General features: G+C 55.0%; 1 protein-coding gene across 5 annotated transcripts in view; it reads right to left on the bottom strand.

Annotated features, from left to right (window-relative positions):
- The window catches only part of ABLIM3 (actin binding LIM protein family member 3), a 56622-nt gene extending 48464 nt beyond the window's left edge, over nt 1–8158 (bottom strand). For all 5 annotated transcript variants that reach the window (XR_008468903.1, XR_008468904.1, XR_008468905.1 and 2 more), the window contains exon 1: nt 7741–8158. Coding sequence is in view for 1 of the 5 variants with exons in the window: in XM_054217755.1 (XP_054073730.1) it covers nt 7741–7753 (13 nt within the window). In the remaining 4 variants the exon portion in view is untranslated. The remainder of the gene's footprint in view (nt 1–7740) is intronic.
- Between the last annotated feature and the right edge of the window lie 7523 nt (nt 8159–15681).

The following is a 15681-nucleotide window of genomic DNA, read 5'->3' as shown; positions in this document are numbered from 1 at the left end:
CAGAGACCTGTTCGCTCGTATACTCACGCAGAGGCATCCTAGTGGATGCAGACCTTGCAGCCACACCAGCCAGGTGAGAAAGTCACTCACCACCGCAGCCACCCACCATTGTGGCCAAGCCAGACAGGGGTTATTCTACCCAGGAAGAGCACTCCAGGATTCAGTGCAGGAGGAGACGGGCAGGGCAGTAACCCAACAGCCAGACAAGACCCAGTCCAGCCCTGCCCTTGCGGCCAAGACAAGGAATCCCCTTCATTTGGGGAGGGGGTCCTGGGGGGAGGCAGACACTCCCCTCACACAGCCCTGGGACTTGGATGTGTTGCAGCACCTGATATGCAACAGAAGTGGGTTTCACACACAGGTTCATTCCCTCCATCTCTTCTGAAGCTTTTATCACAGAAACGTCCTTGACTGGGGGGTGAAACACAGCTGCCCTGGGCCAGCCAGCCTGCCAGGACCCTCCCTGCTTCCACTGACAATCCAAGCTGGGGAGCAGCTGCGACTGGGAGATCCCCTCCACGGCGCCCGACATGTCCCAGCAAGTGCTGTGGAGCCAGGAAACAGCCCGCCCGGTCCCCAGCTGCTTTAAAAATAGCTCCCATCACAAGCAAGAGCCCCTGGGCCAGGCAGTCCTCTCCAGCACGCCTCTGGGCAAAGGGGTGCCCAGGGCTAGCAGGGGGATGGATGCTAGGAGAAAAGCAGCAAGATCTTCAGGGTCAGCTAGTACAAAACACAAATGCTGGGAAGAACACGCAGGGCCTTGCAACGTGCTTTCATCAGCGAGATGCTACAAGCGTGTCTGTGAGGGGTGCTGTACTGCGGAACCTGGCACATGCCCTCTGGGAGCTCGCGCTTCGCATCCTGGTCTAGGTTACGCTTCTCTTGTCCAGCTGCAGACTGCAGCCTGGCTGCATGTATCTGCAAAACAGTCATGTAGCTCATTACTGTGAGAACAGGTCAACCCTGAAACTTAAATTCAGATTGCAACAGACTCAAGTTGAGCTGAGGAAAGGCTCTGGGGCTGGTGTTGCACCAACACAGCCTTTCTTGCCCCACAGCAGTGTGGTGCTCTCCAAAGTGTGCCGCTTGTTGCCAAGGAAGAACACAGAAGCCAACAGGATGGCTACAAACCCTCAAGCACATGCTCCCCTCTCACACTGTCCTGTTCCTTAGAGAAACCTTCCCCCCAGGGACTTTCCCAGTTGTCCAGGTCTCGGAGACAAAAATGATTCAAAATGGAAATGGAGTAAGATGTCCACGAACAGAAAAACAAGTGATGCCTGGGGCTCAGGGAAGGACTCTGCCAGGGTGAAAAGGGTAAGAAGAAAGGAAGGTCAGACAGGCTGCATAAAGAAAACAGAGTTATCAGCTCCTTTTTCTTTCAGCTCTCCGCGCCAGGCAGAAGAGAAGGCACATCAATTCCCAGCCCAGGGCTTACGGCTGATACTGATGCAGCATTCAGCAAACTACACCCGAACTGAAGTATAAACTATGCCTACCAAACACCTGAGCCACCATCAAATATGAGAACTGTGTGCCCCAGTTTGCTGCCACGCTAGATCAGGCTGGTACTGTTAAGCTTCAGACAGCCCTTTTCTAGAAAGCACGGCATGTCCATCAGGGATGTGCACCAGTGCACTCAAGCTCTTCTACCTCCCCAGCGATTTACCAAGCCTACGGACTCGGAGAGCAGAAAGGCTGGGCACAGGAGGACTTGGGACAGCCTGGGAGTCCTCCAAGCAAAACCCACCTTCTCTGCTGCAGGTTGCCAGTCACCCTGCCGTGCTTGTCCTGAGCTGCTCACAAGTAAACTTCCTGGGCCTGAAACATCTGGACTTGGGCACTGCATTCCCTACGGCTACTGTGGTCACTCCTAGTCCCCTTTCATCCTGCAAAGCCCACTCCTTCCCCCATCACTCTCCGCCTGAGTCCTTGCCATCACCAGTCTACTCCCAGGATGTTTTCCGGGGCTGCGGCAGTGCTCACAACTGAGGCACGCTGATGTATTTAGTCTAAAAATATCTAATTAGATGTTCCAACCACTTCATTATGGTACCATCGTGATAGGACTGCAGGGTCTGGCAGGATCTTGGTGGGTTTGCCTTCAATTCTTCGCAGCAAGCAAAGGCAGCACCACACCAACTCCTTGCTGATAACAGGACAGTCTGCCATTAGTCCAGCCTGCTGGCATCACAAATACAGTTATCTGGCTAAACCAATCGTCACCTTGTCATTAGAAAACTTGCTATTTATTTTATAAGGGCATGGCAGGCCCTTGAAATAATTCAATTGCTTCAATTGACTTTATAGCATGCACTTTATTGGCCTGCAGGGCCACTTTCCATGGCTTCTGCTCTTCAAAGGGCAAGCTGCCAAGAAAGATGGTTTGCAGGAGAGCCCGAACGAAGCTTGGGGAGAGGACAGAGTCCATCCACCAGCCTGAGGACAGAGAGGAGTTGCCTGGACTTTGAATTTTCTGGCACCGAAGTGAATGCAATGATGTTTGTCCCTCTGCTAGGCTGCCCAGGAGAACAGCGGGGACAATTTGTATCAGGTTGTTTATGGCAGCAAACTCAGGCTCGGGTGTTAATTGAAAGGACCAAGATGTGGGTGGAGAACCTGGAGCTACCCTTGGTGCCCCAGTTTGCAAACTCAGTGCTAGAGCCTTCCTTGGAGAAGCATGGACGCCAGGTAATGTTCATGGCTGGTTTTGGAGAAAACATACTAGGAAGGTAGCTTTTCATCTCTTGCAAGACTCTGTCCTGCATTTACATTCCTCCTTCTCTGTCCCACATGTGCCTTGAACTTTGAATCTATTTCAGCCTTCCTGAAAGCTCTCCCCTTCTACAAAACTCCTCCATGATAACCTGACCAAGAAGGAAGAGCTCTGCTTGGAGACCTGCCTCTTTCCCTGTTGCATGTGAAGAACCTGTCCAGCAGCTCTTCAGGGCAACCAGGGATGAGAAGCACAAGGGCTTATCCGGAGCCAGAGTCCATCTCACCAAGTACCCAGGGACTAGGCAGCATCTCAACTCTGCCGGGTCCTCCCTCACTGGAGCTATGCTTGTCCCCCATTCACTACATGCCTGTGGCCACCTCCAGCATTGCAAAGATGAAACAGGAACCAGCGTTGACCAGGAACCATGAGTCCTACGACTGAAAAAGTTCATCTCTACCATTACACCCCAGGCCTGGTGCCACTCCTGCAAAAACTAAGAGTCTCTTCACAGAGAAGACACTAACACCTCATCGTACCCACGGGCTGATCCCTCTGGGTTCACTGCACTTCTGAACACAGCAGCAACACCATGTCCTCCTCAGCAGGTCCTGTCCCACTGGGTGGGGAGACCCAGTGAATCACCCTGCCTGAGGAGCTCTACAGGGCAGAGCTGGAGCTCCCAGAGATGTGCAGCACCATGTGATTCCTTTTTAATTACACAGGGACTTAATAGAGTTTGCTGGTAAACACCTTGTAACCACATGCACCTAGAGATTACTGCGTAATTATGCTTAGTGGATCACCACGTAACAGGCAGCATGATTTCAGAAAGACAAAAATAACTAAGCAAAGACACTGCCTTGGTGAGTAGCTGTTAAGCCTTCCTGCCCAAATGCTTAGCTGGCCAGTCTTCCCTCATGTCTCCTTTCCCAGATTTCTGAGCCTAGTGGAGCCTCTGAGCAGGAATTTAAGAGGTGCCAGGGGTTGGGATAGTGTGGGGAAGCTTTCCACCACACATACCAAACCCTCTGCAAGAGCTCTCCATGCTGCGAGAGGCCATCACCTCAGCAAAGGGAAGAGCACAGGGGATAAGAGGGCACCGGTTCCCCCCACTCCAAGTTAACTTGGCATGGGGACAGATCCTGGTTTCCATCTTCAGGATGCACACTGGAGACAGAGGGGTGTCTAGAGGATGTTTAGTTTGCAAACCAGTTTCAATTACCCATTGCAACCCCGATCCAGTCAAACCAGATTCAACCCAGGAGTTCACCGGGGTTTAACCTCCTCCAGGAGTTGTGAGCATCTTTGCTCACACCAGGGTGGCCCATAACAACAAGGGGCACCAGTGTGAAGACTCCCAGCAGACCCTCTCCCACCCCAACAGAGCTGGGCCAGGAGGAATGATGTATAAATGCCATCCCCCACGGGTCCCACAAGGGTGACCCCTCCTCACAAGCCATACTCACCACATGGACCTGTGGCACCCAAACCTGGTGGCTACCTTCAAAGCAGCAGCAGGTGTTACTCACACATTTCAGAGAGTCTTAAATCCCTGGGGCAGCTGACAGCTTCAGCCCTTTGCCTTTCAGTGAGTGCCAATTCAGCCACATTGGCCAAACGTTGGCCACATCAGCCTCCCTGCACCGGGCCAGTTTCTCAGGGAGAAGTTGAAGCCAAAACCTAGGGGACTTAAGGGAGTCATTTCAAGGGATGTTCTCTTGGCCAAGGGTTTGTACTACAGGATCCAGCTTCAGTGAAAGTGCAGCACAGCACTGATAGACCTGTTTATGAATATATGAATCTATTTGCAACCAATTAGCAGTGCTAACCGGAGTGGGAGGTATAAATAGCTTAGCTAATGTAAATATCAACACTGTGCCCTCCAAACGCTCGCTGTACACCTGGTGAGCCCGGGAGGAGGCTGCCTGCCCAGCCAGCACAACCCTTGCACCCTCAGGGCCACCTGATCTGCTCTGCAGCCCCAGGATACAAGTTTACACCCAAGATCAAGGGCCTTTTCCTCTTCCCCTTAAAGCAAGATTTCCATATGGCTTTGCCTTCCCTGCATCATGGAACAGGAGGCGACATGGGGCCACCAACCCCAGGACTTGTGGAAAAGCAAACCCCTGTCCCCTGAGCAAGGGCAGGCGAGACTCCTGTGTGCTGGCCACGAAGCGTGTTCAGAGATGCACCTGCACAGCCCCGCAAATCCTGCGCAGAGCTCCCCTGAGGCCTTGACAATAGTTTTGCACAACAGCATGGCCTGAGGCCAGCCGTGGCCCACAGCCCCAAGTTTCCTGCCTTGCATCAGCTTTGGACAGGATAGAAGCATTATCAAAAGGCACCAATTAAAATGGAAAGGAGCATGGTAACTCACAGATCAGATGCACAGATGAGGAAAAAATGCCACCATTTCATTGCTTTGCCAGCCTCAAAAACTTTGGTTCCTGCAGCCACAGGTACACCTGTAGGTCATCACCCCATGCACAACCTGGCTTCATCATCCATTCTGCTCCTCCTCCACCTGTGTCTCCCACTCTCCTCACATCTACACAGGTAGGGTCCCACGCACCAGGAGAAAGACCAGAGTACAGCTGAGCCTGCTGGCTGGAGCCCCAGTCACTACAGGGGCTGGGGAGAAAAAAAAAAACAGTCAAAAAAAAAAATCAATGCAGAGAGGAGCAGAATTGGCCATGCCTGGGAGGCAGAGCTGCAAGCAGGGCTGACCGACAAGTGGCACTAAGCTCCCCTGAGCCACTGGCCACTAGCTGTGGGCTGCAAAAGCCATTGCAGGTCACTGCCAGGCAGCATCAGTGGGGTGAGACAGAGATGGCACACAGGGCACTGACACAAAGCTCCTGGCCTCCTTTTTTTTTTTTTGCCTCCCAGGCACACGGACCTGAGAGATACAGGCTGGGTAGGGATGCGCAGAGCTGGGCGAGGCAGCAGCGAGAGGGGAGATGCGGCTTTGGCAACATTCACACCAGCCACAGAAGACGCTGACGGAGGAGGCAGCCCCACACCCTGCGCCTTGCTCACAGAGCCAGCTAGGAGGGGATCATGCCATTGCTAAGAACAGACACGAGGCTGCATTTGGGTATGGCAAGCCCTACTTTGAGTCTCTCAGTTTCCGAAAAAGTGCCTGGAAGCCTACCAGGGCAGAGCCCACTGCCTTGCAGGGTTTGTACAGCCCTTGTACCAGGTGTGGTCCCAAAGGGACCGTAAGTAATCTGTAAGTGATCAGCAGCTGTCACAAAGTTCCCAAGCCTTTACTAAAACACATGGCTACTTCAAAAAAGGTAATGGCAATATTTAGGCAAAGATCACAAAGCCAACCAAAGCACTGGGCAAGGTGGCAGCCTGCTGCTGGCAAATCCAGAAGCTGAGGCACAGCTGAGTGATGTGCCCAAGGTCACAGAGCAAGGCAGTGGCAGAGGGAGGAGCACCTCCCAGGAGACTCCCAGACCTGCTCTTGCCACCTGCCCGGTGGCCTCCTCCCATAAGTCATGCCAGAGCAACAGGCAGGCGGCATGTTTGGGTTGCTGGCACCTCTCTGTGTGGGGGAGGACCCAGTAAAGGAGTTCTGCAGCACCATCAGATAGTTATAACACACCAGCACCATAAACACGCCTTATCACTATCATCAGCCAAGCTGGATATTAAGAGCTGGAAAGGAATCCCAAAAGGAACCAACACTCTTTTGTCAAAATTGGCTTAGAGGGAGCTTAGCAGCCCCACCTGCCCACTGTGGCCACTGATCCCTGCGAGCACCGTGTGCCATCCCAGCCTGCGAACCAGAACGGAGCTCGTCACCCAGAGAGGCAGACGACCCTTTGTTATCAGGCACCCAGCAGGCTCAGAAAGAACCAGTCCCTATTGTCGCCTATCTGGGCACCACCAGCCCCGCTCCCCAGGGAGGGGGGCTAGCTCCTGTCCCAGGTGTGGCTCATGCAGAGGGCATCTGGAAAGTTTTCTTGCCTCTGACACAGCCCAACAGAGCTGGAATCACCTGTTCTGTTGCCTTGCAGCATGCCAAGGCATTTTTCACAGTGTTTTGCTTGGGAACCACCCCAAGCCCTCGAATTGAGAAACCTCAACACACCAATGCAATGGAGAAGTCATTGCTCTGCCGCTTTCTGCCTGGGGGAGTCCTCCTCGCTTCACATAGCCTCTGGGACCCACAGCAGGGAGGGCACCTTCATTGGGCAGGTTATCCCAGCAGGAAGACCCTCAGGTGGCCATCAGCATTGACTCCTTTGGCTGGGGGCTCACTGCTTTTAGAAGAATGCATCAAAGCTGTACTAGCAAGCTCTCTCGCACATCACACCAGTGAGGAAAAAGAAATTGATTGTGGCTTGATCAAACCTGATCAATCTTTCCAGACTTTGCAACAAGGACACAAAACCAGAAGTAACCAGACTAGTACCAGGTGCCAGTTCTCATCTCATGCAGCACATTTCCAAGCTCTGCTTCTTTAGAAATTCATACATAGCACATGAGTGCCTCTGTCCCTGTCTCTCTCACACACACAATAGAAACACCCACATCCCCAGCTGCAGAAGGTACATGTTTTTCTGTACTGCACCTGTGCTTTGCTCAGGTCCCTGGTTTCTGGGTCTCTCCTCACTCTGCTCCTCCTCATCGGCTGTTCCCCCCGTCCATTTATACACAGGCAGTGGCAACAGCAAGTGAGCCTGCTGCCTGTCAGAGTGCTCCTGGCTCCCTCTCACCATGTTGCATATCGACATTTTAGTCCATGATCTGTCCTCCAAACCCAGGAAGCACAAGCCAAGAAGTACTCAGTGGAGATAAGCACCATGGCTCAGCCCACATGAAAGAAGGGCCAGCAAAGCCAGACCCTGTCAGAAAGCAAAAGGCAGGCAAGAAAACAATAATTAAAAAAATCCATCCTGTTAGCCTTGTCAACGCTGTTGTGACATTTTCCTTCCAATTCCTCACAGCCAAATCAGTCAAATATCAGCCCCATCCCCACAGCAAAGGCTGGGCAAAGCCATACTTACTGCTAGTGCTCATCTTGCTGGTCCTTCTCCGTCCTTCTCATCCAACAAAGCGGGCAAAGATGCTCTTTAATTCCTCTTTTTCTCCCGCCCCCCCTCCCCGGCCAGTGGGAGGAGGTCGCCTCTCTCCTTCCTAGGAGAAATATTCCAGCGCGATCCGCCGGCTAACGCATCCCGAGGCAGCTCCGCGACCCAGCCCCCGATCCCGCGGGCTGCCGGACGGCAAGGTCAAGGCTGTCGGCGGCCGGGAGGGGGCGAGGCGACGGCGGGCACACCCGGGGGAGGGTCCGGGAGGGTCCCGGCGGGACGGCGGCGTCCCGGGCGAGGCGCTGCCATGCACTGCGGAGCGCGGCCGCGGCCGCTCCTCTTATAGCGGGGTGCGGAGGCGCGGCGGGGGCCGCGCAGCGCCGCTCCGCGCCCGCCCCGCCCCGCCCCGGCGGATGAGCGCGCGGACGGCCGCGCCGGGCGGGGCAGCGCGGGGCGGCGCGGGGGCAGCGCGGGGGACGGCGGAGCGGGCCCGGGGGGCGGCTGCGGGGCGCGGCGCCTCGGCACCGCCGCCATCTGCTGGGCACCGCCTGCCCGCAGCCCTGCCCGCTCCCCTGCCTGCAGCCCTGCTAGCGGTCCGGCCCTGCCCGCTCCCCTGCCCGCTCCCCTGCCCGCAGTCTTGCCCACCCGCCGCCCTGCCTGCAGTCCTGCGTGTGATCTGGCCCTGCTCGCTCCCCTGCCTGCACTCCTGCCCATGGTCCGGCCCTGCCTGCTGCCCTGCCTGCAGTCCTGCCTGCTACCCCGTCTGCTGCCCTGCCCGCTGCCTTGCCTGCTGCCCTGCCCGCCACCCTGCCTGCAGCCCTGCCTGTGATCTGACCCTGCCCGCTACCCTGCTGCAGCCCTGGCTGCCACCCTGCCTGCGGTCCAGCCCTGCCCGCCGCCCTGCCTGCAGTCTGCCTCCAGTCCGGCCCTGCCTGCTGCACTGTCCTGCCCTTCCCACTGCCCTGTCTTCATCCCTGCCTGGTGACCTACTCGCTGCCCTGCCTGCGACTCCCGGCGCCCCCAGGCTGGTCCCTCCTTGCCCTGGGGCTCCCACCCCTCCTGGTGCTGCTCCCATCCAGCCCTGGGTGGGACCGGCTGCCAGTCCCACACTGCTCACTCTCCACCTTGGCCCTGTGGTGGCTGAGCGTGCAAAGAAGCGCTCTCCCAGGACAGAGGCATGGCAGGGAAGGATAGAATTCATGCTGAAAAACTAGATTTCCTCTACTGCCAAGGTTCCCCTCCAGCAGCTGTCCAGACTGGCCACCCCCGGCTGTCCTGCCACCCCACGCAAGGCAGCCTCGGTGTCTGTCCCACACCGGGAGCAGGGAAGGGGCCGTGGGTGTCTGCACGGCGCCTTGCTGCAGGATGGAGAGGGGGTCCTTCCCTCGCGAACAGCAAGCAGCCGGCAGCACGTCAGGGTTCCTGGAAGGGCTTCAAAGCCATTAGCTCCTTGTTTTGTTTGTGAGACGCTATCTGTCAGAATAAAGCCATACCCAGCGGAGCTGCTCGCAGGCTGTGAGGGGAGACGGGGCTGTGCCCGCCCTGCCTGCAGAGCCCCCAAGAAGCTGCGCTGCGATGCAAAGAGGCGAGCTACGATCTCACCGCTAATGAAAGGGGTTTTTCATGCGGCGTGACAGGCGCCGCATCCCTCCCGCTCCTGGGGCTGGAGTGCCGCCCGGGGAGGGCCTTTTGCTTTCCCTTTCTCTTGCTGGTTTATTTGCGGCAGCAGATGTTTGCGGTGACATGACAAGACAGGTAGCAGGTCGTGTGAGCTACGCCTGTGCTGCCGGTGACGCAAGGCTTGCTGCTCGCTGCAAGCGCTGCTGCCTGTCCCCTCCGGCTCTGTCCCCTCCCGAGAGGTGTTGGGTGGGTGAGAAGAGCAGGACCAGCAGTGGGGGCTCAGGGGTCCCTGCAGGGCTGGGGGGGGCAGGCAAGGGGAAAGCTGCTGCTACGGCACGGTGGGGTGGCTCGGGCTGTCCCATGGCACTGATTTGGGGCCCTTTGTGAAGTTTCCCTGTGCCTGAGAAGTGTCTGGGGTGTCCCCTCCTCGAGGGAAGAGCGCAGGACCCTGTCGCAACGAGGCTCACGCCTATCGTATCAGTAACGTCCATTCGGGGAGTCAATAAAGCAGACACGATGTGAGCTGGTCCCCACGGTTCAGCAAGCTAATTAAGCTTCTTCCGCTGACCTGGTTTCCAAATCTTGTTAACTTGCTGCCTTCAGAACAACTTGAAATTTCCAGCAGAGACAGGCTGGGCTTGCAGAGGGCTGGGGAGGAGGACGGGGTGCTTTGGCAGAGCTCAGGGGGCTCTAGAGCAGAACCTCTTGCCCTTTGTCCCCTCACAGTTGGACAATCCCAGCACCATGGAGCTGAGCTGTGGGGAAGGGGCAGTGGGCGCTGCCAGCGGGGCAGGGCATCAGGTGTCCCCCGCCATGGCATTTTTGGGTTTTGGCACTCATGAGCTGACAGCGGGGAGTTCAGACCCCTGCCACCCCCCAACCTCGGTCACTGGCTCCCGTGCAGGGACCTGGCCCCCGTGTGGGCTGCGGCAGGGTCCCACGGTGCAGGGCACTGGTTGGAGCCCCTCACTGCCAGCACTGTCCCAGGGTGTTTTGGAAATCCCGTTTCCTTTTCTTTGACTGAGGAAACAGTCTGCAAAAGCTGCCACGAAAGGGTGTTGGGGATGCCTGAGACAAGAAGTCAGAAATGAGGAAATGTCAGGATGTTAACGCAGCCTCCTTTCATCCCTTTGTGTCTGTGCGTTGCAACACAGTCTTTCACGGCAATTATTAGATGCGTATTTTTCCCATAAGGCGCCTGCCTCATTCCGTACCCAGCGTGTACCACGTAGCTCAGGCTGGGCAAAGGAAGCTGCTGCCTGCAGGACCCTGCATCATTCCGTGGAAAGGGCCACAATAGTGATGGGGGTAAGAGGATGGAAGAAAAAAAGGTGCTAATTTCATTGAATTTTACTGATTACTTCCCTGGACACAGGTTTTCTTATCTCTGCCTCTGTGCCCCTGCTGAGAGAGTCACCTGAACCAAACTTTCCCTACCCAGTCGATAATTGTGTTTCTTTCCCTAATTCCTGGCTTGACCACCAGCTGGCTGATCACTGGGAGCACTGGAAGTTGCTGGCTGCACGTGGAATCACAGGGAGCTGGGCTCAAAATGTGTCTTGTGTTATACCAGCACCAGTAACTCGGAGAAATGAGGCTCACCGCCTCTCCAGCTGGTGGCTTGGGAGGCCACCGCCCATGTGTTTCCATGTGAGGCTGCATTCAGACGCTGTCCCTGGGAAGGGATGTCGGTCCCCAGGGCTGAAGGGGGCTGCCACAAGGCAGGGTGCCAGGGGAAATCCCCGAGGAATGGGGACTCACTTCTACGTGACTTGGGGGCCAGGTGAGGAATGGAGAGGGGAATGGGAGGGAAATGCAGGTCCCAAGGCCAGGAGAGACAGGGTTAGGAGAGGTCAGAGAGTTAAAAGATCACGTAAGCATCTCTGTCCTCAAAGCGCGTGGGGGGATGGTTCAGCAGCAGCCTTAGCTCTGGCATTTCTGGTTTATTTGAAGCCATGGCATCCCTTTCAGCACACCTAGGTACAGACACATGCGTACACACGTGTTTGCAAACACACACACATATGGTCGCACAGAACGGCTTTCAGAGGTCCCTCTGTAGGAGCCCCAGGCTTTCCACCCCCTTTCTTTCCCCTTCCACTGGTAGTCATCTCGGTGAACAACCTTCGCTGCTGGGCCTAGTGGATCACGGTTGCAGGAGGAGTGGAAATGCCTTGGCCAGAGATCCTGGCTGCAGCCCTTGCTGCAGGGTGCCGTAGCACGCGTGTGTCTGTCTGTCCCAGAGGCAGCAGCTGGTCAAACGCAGCCCTGCCAGCCCCTGCTCCTGGCAGACCTGCCTGCATGTGCGCTGGCAGCGGAAGGCTCTCCTTTCTCAGTGAGAAGATTTAAGGCCAAACAACGGCAGCAAGATGCCCATGGGGACCCCAGCACGGTGCAGCCCAACGCCTCACGCAAAGCACTGGGCAAGCTGCAGAGAAGCAGGACTATGACTCATCACAAGCTGGTGACATTTTCCAAAAAAAGCCTTTAAGTCCAGGGCTGTAATGTTCCCAAAAGGCAGCAGAGAAGCCTAAGGGGTCTGGAGACCCCGTTATACCACAGCACACTGTCTGTGTCATGGGATGGAGGAAATTCTGCGTCGCTGGGCAGTTCCCCACCCATTTTTCTCTTGTCCTGTGCCTCCCCTGTGATGTGGGATCTGGCAGAGGTAAAGTCAGGAGTGGTCAGATGCTGCTGCCCACTGCCGAAGTGCAACGCCAGACTCACTCCTCTAGTGATGACAGAATCGCTTTCCAGATGATAGAGATCAGCATTTTACTTTGGGAGTCCCTGGAAAACATGGCAACTGGGACCAGAGGCAGTGAACTGGGCAGTGGGTGTTTCAAGCAGGGGCCCTAGGAGGCCATGGTGGGACCTGACAGCACAGCTGGTGCCTCATCCAGCACCGGACCCTGCTCCTCTTCCTCAGTCACAGCAACCACCAAGTCATTCGCCAGGGGCTTGGCTTTCTTCCAGTTTACACAGCAGCACAACAGCCCTTCCCAGCAATTCCCCGTGTTGGCAGGAGGAGACACAGACAGGCAGAGGCAGATGTTCCCCAGGCTGCCTGCATTAAAGTGATAATCAAATGATAGATTATTTTCAAGCAAACTCCCATTTTCAGTCATTAATTTTAGTGCTGTGCAAATAGTTTCAGGGGAAAAAAAAACCCTGGACAGTGGAGAACGATTGTGAGTTGGATCTGCTCCAGGCGATGCTGGTGTGCACCGCAACCCATCTGTAACCTGTAGCTGTCCTGCAAAGCCAGAAAGGGATGCCTCTGCCATGCACGGGAGGAGCTACGGGTCCTCTGGCATTACCCATCTTATCATCACAGGGGCTGAGTCCCTAGGTCAAGTGCAACAAATGTTCCCAAACCAAAAGCAGATGAGTGAAAGCAAGTGCTGCAGAAGCTCTAGAGTGACTTGTCCTGCATGTTGGGCGCGCTGGGCCTTCACCTCCCCTCCTGAAAGACCAGGACACCAGGAGAGGAGAGGTGCTGTGTGAGCTGCCTAAGGGAGGGGTGATGGCAAAGCCTTTGGGGCATTAGAAACCAGCGTTTGTCCTAAAACCTGCAAGAGCCTGTCACTCTCTAGCCCTTCAGGAGAGCTAATGTCCCTGCACACACCTCTGCCGCGCGAGGAGCACGCTGCAAGGTATGCAGCGAGGCTGGGGCTCCCGGGCAGTATCAGGGCTTGTTGTCAGAGCTCGGGCATCTCGGGGCAGCTCCGTTTCCGTGTAGGTGAGTTCGTGCACATCGTGCTGGTGCTGCCCCTGCTCCCGGCCCCGCGGCGGGGCGAGCGGGGAGCCAGCGGGGATAGCTGCACCGCAGAGCCCGGCCAGCAGCATCAGCAAAGCCATGCAAAGGGACAGCCATACCAGCTGCAGCTCTGGCCCCCGAGGTACCTGACCTGCTTTCCCATTGCCAACTATGTTTCAACCCATTAAAGGTCATCGGAAGTTGGGTTTATTTTTAGTTTTCCCTTTTAAGTTGCCCTGAAGCAGCGAGGACTGATGGAAGGAAGAAACATCCTCCCTCCCATCAGCCGTTAGGGCAGGATCCCGAGATGTTCCCGAGCCGCCTGTGAGAAGCCCAGCCCTTGGAGCTCTCCATGGAAGCTGCCTGGCACACCTCCCGTCTTCCCGGAGCTCCTCGGGGAGCACCACCTTCTCAGAAAGAGTAATTTAGCCTTGGCAAATGCTGCTTCTTTCTTATCGTTGGAGCGGTGTTATCACGATAACTTCGTTTTCCTTCTGTTCCTCATATTGTTTCATGGGGAAACTGAGAATCAGGGTGATCCCGGGAGGATTTGGGGGACCTTCAGGCCGGAGCATGGCACTCCTTGCTCCGGGGGCTGGCGGCAAAGCTCAGACCAGGTCTCCGGACCATGCTGCCCATGCAGGTCAGAAGGAGACCAAACAACGTAATTAGGAAAAGATAATTTCTTTTTACTCTTCTAAGCATACGAAATACTGCAGAATGGCTAGCCCCGGGTACGCAGCGGGTTATCTCTTTTCTAGGAAATCTCACTTTTTTTTTTTTTTTTCCCCTGTTCTAAAAATGGAATGCAGACACTTAAAATAAATTCCCGGAGAACAAAACTGAGAAAACACAATGGGATTTGAATCAAAGTGTTTGGATTAATTAGCTTAAACTGAAAGCTTTCATTCTGATTTCAGCCTCGGCTTTACGTACAAAAAAAAATTAAAGCAGCAAAGCTTTGTAAGTTGAAAAATCAAAATGTTCCACCCTGCAAATATCAAAACGAGATGCTTAGCCTCACTGAGCTGCTTTGTTGCTTTCTAAAAGGAAATGGCACCAAGACCAACACCTTTACAAGCAGCTCAGATCATTAAGAGCTTCAAAAAAACCCTGGATCAGCATGAGCAATTAATATCTTAACCAGTTTTTCTCTTTTTCTTCCAGAGGAAAGTCTAAAAATACTGATTTTTTTCCAAATTATCAAAAGATTTCTTTAAATATATTCTCTTTACTGTGTGGCTAAGCTTGAGCTTGAGCTGTGGGATTTAGATGGGGTGGTTCACAGGACCCCTGGCTTTGCCCAGGCTCGGTGGCGGGCACTGCCCGTATCCCCACGTGCTGGGCTGCCGGGGGGGAAGCAGCACTGGATTTGCTTTTTGGTGCTATATGGGCAGGAGACGGCTATTCAGTAACCCATATCGTGGATCTTGGAAGGAAAAGTAATACGGAGGTTGGGATTTTATACATGTTTGGAGTCTGAAGATGAACAAAATGCGTTTTTGTGACCATTTTCCTACCGCGGGTGAAATTGGAAAATGAAAAATTGGAGATCTGGGGGGGTTGTGCTCACTTTGTCATTTTTCGTTCTCCTTCCTTGTGCTGTTCATTTCTGTTTCAGTGGCAAAATAGGAACAGTGTGAAAGCAGGCGCAGGGGAGAATAATAAAGGAAAAGAGAGAGTAGACGGGAGAAATACAGGGAAACTGAGAAGTTAAAATGAAATATTTTGACAGTTTGATTTTCTAGAGATATTTACAAATGAAACACATTTCCTTTGGAAACCTCTCCAACTTTGACATTTCCAGCAGTTTTTCCTTCTGATCTTCAGTCAGTTCTGTCCAACGCGGCACCCGACCCAGCCTTGGCTGCAGGTCCCAGGCGGGGTTTGCCTGGCCAGTTACCTGACCCGTAGGGTCTTTAACGCTGAGACAATAAAATCGCCGCTGGAAATGAGCGTGGCTTCACTGTCTGCTCGTTAGCACGGCACACGGACACTCGCTTTTGCAAGTCAGCGACCGGCAGTTCCCAGCTGGGTGCTCACAGCAGTCCCTTGCAGATGGACTCCATCAGAGAGTTATCTTCCCCGGGGGTGTCCTTTAGACCTGGCTGGTCATTCTCATGTCACCGCTGAGCCCGACATTGCTCCTCGGGATGCGAGTCCCCTATTTCGGAGCCTTCCCTTGTTTTCCCCTGCAAACCCATTTCTGCAGTCCCACAGCGCTTGCCCCGTCCCAGGGCTGTTCCCCCACCCCGTGGACCAGCTGCAGGCTGCTGGTGGCCGGGGGCTGTGGGCAGCAGGGCTGGGCCTGGCTCCAAGGCCGTTTGTGCGAGGCTCGGACCGCGCAGGGAACAGGACGCTGGTGGCACGGTAGTTGCTGCCACCTAATGGCTCTGACAATTATTATGCTTGGGGGGGGGAGAGCCCGGCTGTACTGTGCACTTCCAACGCTTGGTTGGTAGCTATCGGCTAATGAGCTCTCCCATGGGGATGCAGGGGGGGACCAAGCCTGAAAAGCAGCACGACATCCCATAAGG

The sequence above is a fragment of the Rissa tridactyla genome, chromosome 11 (assembly GCF_028500815.1).
Source record: "Rissa tridactyla isolate bRisTri1 chromosome 11, bRisTri1.patW.cur.20221130, whole genome shotgun sequence".
In the NCBI taxonomy this organism is placed as follows: Eukaryota; Metazoa; Chordata; class Aves; order Charadriiformes; family Laridae; genus Rissa; species Rissa tridactyla.
Note: the sequence above shows the minus strand (reverse complement) of the source record. Positions and strands in the feature narration are given on the sequence as shown.